The 9,212-nt window shown below is 39.2% G+C and overlaps 1 protein-coding gene across 1 annotated transcript; it reads left to right on the top strand.

Moving 5' to 3' along the window:
- Window positions 1–8,059: 8,059 nt before the first annotated feature.
- On the top strand, window positions 8,060–9,010 carry LOC114638598 (olfactory receptor 13A1-like). The gene has a single exon (XM_028787157.1). It carries the CDS (start codon window positions 8,075–8,077, stop codon window positions 9,008–9,010), a length of 936 nt encoding a protein of 311 aa, XP_028642990.1. The 5' UTR covers window positions 8,060–8,074.
- The last annotated feature ends 202 nt before the right edge of the window (window positions 9,011–9,212 follow it).

The following is a 9,212-nucleotide window of genomic DNA, read 5'->3' on the forward strand; positions in this document are numbered from 1 at the left end:
TCTTAGTTCCCTATCTAGTGGTCCAAGTGTTTAGCTTTTAGGTACTGGCTGAGGAAAGGAGTCATATGGCTCTGATCTGTAATAGATTTCAATGGTGCAAACTGGTACTGAGCTCAAGCCTAAGGGCTTGATTGCTCTCTGTCTCTCAAATATGAGTCCTCTCACTGGCAATGGGGAGCTCTTTCCTCTATGTCATCTTCAGTCTATAATGTGTCATATTGTACTAATATCTATGGCATCTCTCCAGATTCCTTACTTCTTGTAAAGTTAAGTTAGTGAGTAAACAGCTTTTACAATTTGTACATCTATGGTAGATTATAATTGGTGAACCTTAGCCATCACCTTGCTAAATGGGATTTGAACTCCTTGGATTAAAAAAACCTTTGTAATCAGAAAGGCTTATTATTTCATATAGTTTGCTGTTTTGGTCCATCTTCAGTATTTATAGTATGCTCTCCTGTTACACGTTTTCATGTTTTTAGTAACTTGTGCTGGTCTCATAAAATGATGGTTTTCTACTGTTTAAACCTCAGTGAAACTCAGAACTCAGCAGAACTATACAGCCTTGGGTTTGTTCATTACCATATAATTCTCCATTAAGTCTCTCCAGTGTAACCACTGGGTGCATTTCTAAAGTAACAATTAATTTATTATGGATAGAAATGGTTTTGATTTTTTGTTGCTTTTCCAGTGGTAGCTGTTTTCAATTAGTCTGTACCATTTTTGTATCTTCAAATATAATTGACATATTTTTCAAAACCTTTATTTTTAATCTCTTGAAGCCCTACTAGATATTTAAACTTTTCTTCCAATCGTATTTACAATCATTTCTCTTATTTTAATTTTGATTAATTTCCAGACTACTATCAGCGTTGCAAACTTTCTAAAGGAGCAGTGTATTTTCTCCTCTGTTTGCTTTCTAGTTCATCATTTTCTTCCTTGTACCACTTTGGGTTTAATTGTCTGTTATTGTTCCTTAATATGGAAACATAAATCATTGATCTATAACCTTTCTCATCCTCTTGAATAAATTCATTTTTGATAGACATCATGTCCATAAACTTGTATCTAAGCATTTCTTTCCATTGATTATTATTTCATTTGGTTATTATTTTTTAAAGCAGTGTCTCATTATATAGATCTGACAAATCTGGAACTCATCTATCTAGACCAGACTAGCTTTGAATTTCCTGTCTTCCAATAGCTGAGATTAAAAATGTATTACCATCATACTCAGATCTCCACCAGTTTTGAAGTGTTATAATTTTTAAAATAACATTTTATTAATTCTTTGATGATTTCATACAATGTATTTTTATCATGTCCATGCTCCCTCCTAACACTTCCTAGATACACACCCCACCTCCCTACTTTTTCTCCTCTCTCTCTCTCTCTCTCTCTCTCTCTCTCTCTCTCTCTCTCTCTCACAAAACTCACTGAGTTCAGTTTGTGTTGGCCAGCAACTCTTAGGTGTGTAAACTATGTTGGAATGTGGTCTATATAGCAGAATTACATCAATTAAATAAAACTGACTGCCATTCCTAGCAGCTATCAGTTGCCAATAACTCCTTAGTGAAGGATGGGACTATGTGCCCACCTCTTCCTCATGCTGAGATTTTGTCTGGCTTGAGCTTGTGCAAATCTAGTGTATGCTGTAAGATCATCATGGCATGTACATCTGCCCTGTTGTTTCCAGAAAACACTATTTGTTTGAAGTCATATACCACCCAGGCACTTATAATCTTCTTTCCTTGCCCTCTTCTGTGAAAATCCCTGAATCTTGAGGAAAGGGTATGGTCTCCCTTTTAGGCCTGAGCACTGTGACCAGTGTTCCCATAGCTAGCTCATAGGTCTTTGTGTTAATCACCATCTACTACAACTTTTACATGAGATGCCTTCAGCAAACCTCTCTCCCTTAGGGTACACGAATCTCTGCAGAAGAGTAGGCAGAAAGACCGTAAGAGCCAGAGGGAGTGGATGACACTAAGGAAACAGTGTTCAAAACACAACAGGATTGATGTACATATGAACCCAGAGACTTGAAAGCATGCGCAGGTACAGGGTTTGTGCAGGTCCAAGCAAGAGGGAGTCTCAGTGCTGAGACAGAAAAGCGGACACAAGCCTAAGAAGCGATCTCCTTGACATCTTCTTGCAATAAAAAAATTAGTTTTCTTCAATGGATTCTTACTGAGTATATCAACCACACTTAAGGGTAGGTTCCTTGTCCAGTAGATGGCCAATATAAAATAAATCAGTAATGTTCCTATAGATTTTTATCTTATTTTTTGTTTGGATATTTTTAATCTTAATAGTCTTTTGCTTGTATATTATGGTTTTTAATTTTGTGTTTTCATGGGTTCTGATTTTGTATGTGTATGTACATTTCTTGTGATATTTTAAAAAAATCTGGTTGATTTGTTTTTATTTGCCTGCTTATTTTCTAAAGAGAGAGAGAGAGAGAAGGCATGGCATTGGATGGACAGGGAGTTGGGGACTATCTGGGAGAAGATGGGAAGGGGATTAGAATATATTATATGAAAAATTACCTTCAATTATAAACAATAAACAAGAGGAAAGGCTAGAAGATCCAGAGAAAGGAGTAGCAACAGCAGCAGCTTCTCTGACGAGTGTTTGGTGATGCACTGATCTATGGATATAAATTATTCGAATTCCTTTGAATACTAGTTTATTTAGTAGAGTAACAGTAGTAGATTTTCCCCTACAGCCTGTAATCAAAGGTTCCTGGCCTTGTTCACAGTGGCAAGTGTGGGCTCCATCTTGTGGAGTGGACCTTAAATTTAGTCATAATTTGGTTGGTTGCCCCATAACATTTGAGCCACTATCAAATCAGCAGGTGTCTCTTGCCGGGCAGGCTGTTGTTGTAATTCTTGAGATCCAGACCTGGGTGAGATTTATGATGACTTGTTTTTCTCTTCAAGTAACGTGCAAAGCATCTTCACATCAGTATCCACTTGATTTCATGTTTGTTGTTCAAGTCGGTGTTGTCTCCAGCAACAGAATCTTACCAGAGAATTACCAAGAACAGTGGCAATGGCAGGTAATGTCTGAGGCTCTTTAGGACCAAATAACTAATATCTCAGAAGAAGGTAGCCATTTCCTGGTGCTGGAAATTTATTTGGTAGCATGTAGTGTCTAGTTGGGGTACCCCATTAAATGGTAACTACTTTTAAATTCCCTTTTACATTATGTATATATATTTACTATATACACATCTACTGTAGTAGGTTTCCATGTGAATTTTCCAAAAGATTTTTAATTCTACTTATCCTTCCCTACATTCCTTCCTCTACCTTTCATCCCAACCTCCACCCCTTTCATAATTCTTATTTAAATTTTCTCTTCTCCTATTTATACACTGTATTACATGTTCTCTTGCTTAAAAGATCCATTCTCTTGCATGGTGTTTTACTAGATTACTAATTTATATGAGCATTCTAAAGGAAAATACATAACTAATGCTGAAAGGATAATATCCACATGTGAGAGAAGTTGGGTGATATTTGTCTTCCTAGGTCTGGGTTACTTCATTCATAATTGCTTCCAGTTCTATTTTCCTGCGAACTTTATAATTTCATTCTCCTTAAAAGCCGAGTATGTTCCATTACATAAGTACCATGGTTTCACTATCCATTCATCATTTTATGAACGTTTATCTTGTTTCTATTTCCTAGCTATTGTGAATAGATCAGCAATGTATATGAAACAGCAAGTATCTTTTTAGGAAGATATATAGTTCTTTGGTTAAATGCCTAAGAGTGCTATAGCTGGATCATGTGGTAGATCTATTTCCATCTTTTTTTATGAAACTCCATACTAATTTGCAAAGTGGTTGTATCAGTTTGCACCCCCACTATCAGTTATCAAGTGTCCCATTTCCCTGCACCTTTGCCAGCATCTGCTTTCATTGTTGTTGTTGGCTTTGTTTTGTTTTGTTTTGTTTTTTTTCTTGGTCATTCTAAGACAAGATCAAATCTCAAAGACGTTTCATTTCCATTTCTTGGCTGGCTAGGATATTGAGTACTTAAGGAAATGGGTTTTTATAGCTATTTGTATTTCATCTTTTGAAAACTCTCTGTTTTGTTCCATTCCTCATTTTTGTTGGGTTGTTTGTTTTCTTATTGTTTAATTTTAAAATTTATGTATTCTAGATATTAACCTTGTTTCAGATGTATAATTGGAAAAGACTTTTGGCCATTCTGTAGGATGCTCTTAACTCAAATGATATTCCTTCTTGTACAGATATTTTATACTAGTATGTGAGCACATTTGTCAATTATTGATCTTAATGCTTGTGTTACAATGACCCCATTCAGAAAGTCCTTTCCTTTGACAATTAATTAAAACATAGTCCATATTTTCTTCTCTATCGTTTCAAGGTGTTGGGTCTTAGGTTCAGATCTTGAACCACTTGGAGTTGAGTTTTGTCAGAGGTAAGGATCCAGTTTTATTCTTCTACATGTACCTTTCCAGTTAGATCATGATCATTTGGTGAAGATATTGTCTTAGGGTTTTTATCACTATGGTGAATCACCATGACCAAAAAGCAACTTGGGAAGGAAAGGGTTTATTTGGCTTACATTTCCACATCATTGTTCATCATCAAAGAACATCAGGACAGAAATTCAAACATGGTAGGAACCTGGAGGCAAAGCTGATGCAGAGGCCATGGAGGAGTGCTGCTTACTGACTTGCTTCCCATTGATTTTCTCAGCCTGCTTTCTTCTAGACCCAGGACAATCAGCTCAGAAATGGCAGCATGTGCCATGAACTGGGCTGTCCCCTGTCAATCACTAAATAAGGAAAGTTTTTTTACAGCTGGATCTTTCTTCCTCTCTTCCTCCTCCTCCTCCTCTTCTTAAGAATTTTTAAAATTTATTTTACATCCCAATCTCAGCTTCTCCCCTCTCATCCCAGTCCCTCAGTCTCACCTCACCTCACCTCACCTCACCTCACCTCACCTCACCTCACCTCACCTCTCCCCATCTCCCCTCCCTTTCTCATCAGAAAAGGAAGGCTTCCCATGGATAGCCATCCACCTTGGCATGTCAAGTTGCAGTATGACTAGGCACATCTCCTCTTGAGGCTAGACAAAGCAGTCCAGTTAAAGAAAGGGTATTTAAAAGCAGGCAACAGAGTCAGAAACAGCCTTGTTCCAGTTGTACCATGTGAAGACTAGGCTATACATTTGCTACATATGTGTAGGAATCCTAGTTCCATTCGATGCATGCTCTCTGGTTGGAGGTTCAGTCTCTGTGAACTCCTATGAGCCCAGGTTAGTTGATTCTGTAGGTTTTCTTATGGTGTCCTTGACCTCTCTGGCTCCTTCAATCTTTCCTCTTCCACAAAATACCCTATGTTCTGCCTGAATTTTGGCTGTGGGTCTCTGCATGTTTCTATCAGATACTATGTGAAACCTTTCGGAGCACAATTATGCTAGAGACTACATAGCCTGGATCTTATGGAGGCATTTTCTGAATTGAGGTTTCCTCGTTTCAAATGACTACAGCTTGAGTCAAGTTGACATAAGACTAGCCAGCAGAGATGCTGCCTCTCCTGGATGTGCTTCTTTTTTTCTTTGAAATATATAATGTGTATATACATGTGTGGACATATTTATGGATCTTTAAATCATAAGATTTAATATTATTTCTCTGTCATTTCTTTTGAGATGTGTCATTTAAAAATATAAACCTATTTTCCATGTGATTAGAGTTGTATAGATGTGCTATTGATATGGTGATAATTCTATCAAATAGCAAACATTTTTGACAGGTTTCAATTTTTCCAGCTCAGTCTAGATTCAATATCCATCAACAATTCCTGTATTGAGAAGCAGGTGAACTCTGGATGCGGGAGTTATTACCACCTATGCGTTATTAGTACTATCAGGAGAGTAATTCAAATTTCAAGTGTGGTTTAATTAGCTAGCCAGATAGAAAAGCTTCCAAGACCATTAAAGGAATTCACTTTTGTAATTCTGTTTCTGTAGAGCCACTTAATTTGTCAAATATTCATTAGATCCTCTAGTAGGATAGAAAAAGAGAAGGGGGATGGAGAATGGGGAGAAACATGGTCTGATATAGCACTGTCCCATGGTTCAGAGCATAAACATAGTACATGAGTAGCTCTAGTTTGAAATAGAGATGTCTATGTTTAAAACTCAACACAATCAACCAGAGCTCCCAGGGTCTAAACCACCAGCCTAGGAGCACTTAGGGAGGGACCCATGGCTCCAGCTGTATATGTAGGGGAGGATGACCCTGTCAGGAATAGGTGGAAGAGGAGATCCTTGGTCCCATGAAGGCTGGACGCTGTGTGTGGGGGAATTCGAGGGTGGGGAGGTGGGAATGGGGGGGTTTGGTGGGGGCACATCCTCATAGAAGCAGGATGAGTGGGGATGGGATAGGGGGTTCCTAGGTGGGGGTGGGGGAATGAGGTAAGGGGATAACATCTGAAATATAAATAAAATACCCAATTAAAAAAAATAATAAAACTCAACACTTACTACTAAGTTGTAGAGAAATAGGTTGTGAATTATGAAAAAGATATGTGAGATAAAATATAATCAAAGAAAATGAAGTGTAATGCTACTGGTGTAGGAAAAAGTGGGGAAATGGTGAGCACTGTCATATTAGGTACAATATCTCTTTTTTTAATCTTGAGCACTGAAGGAGAGGTGCAAAGCAAATAATATTTCCACATAAATATCACTGCATAAAATTGTCACATACACACGTATATATAGTGGTAGAGTGTGCTCACATATGAACTTATAAAGAAACCTATAGATAAAACAAGTGGATGCTATCTGATGGATCTTCTGTGCAATCTCTATAGCTTGACAAGCTGAAGGATTGAGAGAGTTGTGGTGGATTTGGACTCAGGGCAAAAGAGACAGATAACTTAAGGTTCATACTCTGAACTCCTTGGATGATAGAGGGAGAGACTGAATCTGTTGGAAATGACAAGGAGTCACAAACTGGGCAACAACTAAAGACACTGGGAACATGAGTTATAATGTTCAGAAATCTATAGTTGCAGGCTTTGAGGACCTGTTAAATGAGACAGGTAAGAGGATGTAGAACACCATTCTTGTTTTGTAGATCAAGAAATTTCTAATTATCTGTCAAGTGCATAGGTTTAAAGTGAGACAGTGAGTCAGAGAGATGGAGCTGTGCTCCACAGAACATGTGTCTTGAAACACTAGACAGCTGAGGGTAAGCTCCCTTGAAAGGCCATTAACATCACACAGGAAAAGCTGTGGAGAATGGCAACAATTCAGCAGTTGGAATGATGTCTTTGATGGGACTGTGGTTAATGGAGACATAAAAGTCACAGAAGTTCTTTGAATGTACAGGCTTGGGTTTTGACAAATGATCTCTGGGGCAGTACATTTATGGTGAGTTAGAGTCAAGACCATATAAACAACAAAAGAAGTCGCAGATCACAGTAAGTTAAATTCAGAAAATGCATGGCTACTTGTTTATGGGGGATGCCAATTGTAATGTTGAGATGAGCTCCCGCTCCAAATATCAGAGAAGACAAAGTGACTGAGAAGTCAAGAGGTCAGGTGATAAAACAAGATATAAGAACCCTGTCAGTGTGTATCCACCCAAACGATGCCATCATGTGGAGAATACCTGCTGCGGATGGGAGGAGTAAACAGCTGTCCCTCCAATCACTGTCAGATGATCACAGTGCTTGGTGGTGCTGGAGAAGGAAAGGATGGGCAGGCTGAGTGAGAGATGCTCCATTCAATCCAAGTGTTCAAGAAGACAAGGAAAGACAAGATATCTCGCTTGATCCGAATCAGTAGAGTAAGAGATTTTGGATAGAAAATTAGAAGTAAATGAAATAAATGTGTTTTCCAAAAAGTGTAGTACAGACAAATGCAAGACAAAAAGTTTTCCTGAAGGAAATACGTTTACTCCTTTTCTTTCTGACAGCAGAGAATTTTGAGATGATCAAGTTCGAAAATCAGATGTTGTAGTGGTAAATTGTGATGTTTTCTGAGAAACTGATAAACACAGCAGTGGATCTGAGACACTCCATCATGATGTCAAGGCCCAACCAGACAGTAGTGACAGAGTTTGTACTGCAAGGGTTTTCAGAGCACCCTGATCTAAGATTGTTCCTGACAGGCTGCTTCCTGTCCCTCTATACAATGGCTCTAATGGGCAATATTTTGATCATTGTTTTGGTCACCTCCAGCACTGGGCTCCACAGTCCCATGTACTTTTTCCTGTGCAACTTAGCGACCATGGACATTATCTGTACTTCCTCTGTGCTGCCCAAGACACTGGTTGGTCTAGTGTCTGAGGAAAACACCATCTCCTTCAAGGGGTGCATGGCCCAGCTCTTCTTCCTTGTGTGGTCCTTGTCTTCTGAGCTGCTGCTGCTCACGGTCATGGCCTATGACCGTTATGTGGCCATCTGTTGTCCCCTCCACTACGGCTCTAGAATGAGTCCACAGCTATGTGGGATACTGGCCATGGGTGTGTGGTCTATCTGTGCACTAAATGCATCTATCAACACTGGACTAATGACAAGGCTGTCATTCTGTGGACCCAAGGTCATCACTCACTTCTTCTGTGAGATTCCCCCACTCCTCCTGCTCTCCTGTAGTCCCACATATGTAAATAGCATTATGACTCTTATGGCAGATGCCTTTTATGGAGGCATCAACTTCGTGCTAACCCTGTTATCCTATGGCTACATCATCGCCAGCATCCTGCGCATGCGTTCTGCTGAGGGCAAGAGGAAGGCCTTTTCTACCTGCTCATCCCACCTTATCGTGGTCTCTGTGTACTACTCATCTGTATTCTGTGCCTATATCAGTCCTGCTTCCAGCTACAGCCCAGAAAGAAGCAAAGTGACCTCGGTGCTGTACTCAGTCCTCAGCCCAACCCTGAACCCCCTCATCTATACACTGAGGAACAAAGATGTCAAGCTTGCCCTGGGCAGGCTCTTATCCTCTTTCTCACATTAAGTGGAGATATGTAGAATATTCTGGCCTGGGCTGTTCCTAAACATGCTTTCCTGAGAGCAGCTTCATGAGGCAAAGTGTACTTATAGCTGCTTCAGAAAACCTTTTTCTGATTTATGTATGGGCAATTACACTTATTGTAACTTCCAAAACAACAGAATACTTAGAATCAACATAACCAAACATTCAAGCATTCTTTCCTGAT

Source organism: Grammomys surdaster, unplaced genomic scaffold (assembly GCF_004785775.1).
Source record: "Grammomys surdaster isolate TR1022 unplaced genomic scaffold, NIH_TR_1.0 125612, whole genome shotgun sequence".
NCBI classification, from domain to species: Eukaryota; Metazoa; Chordata; class Mammalia; order Rodentia; family Muridae; genus Grammomys; species Grammomys surdaster.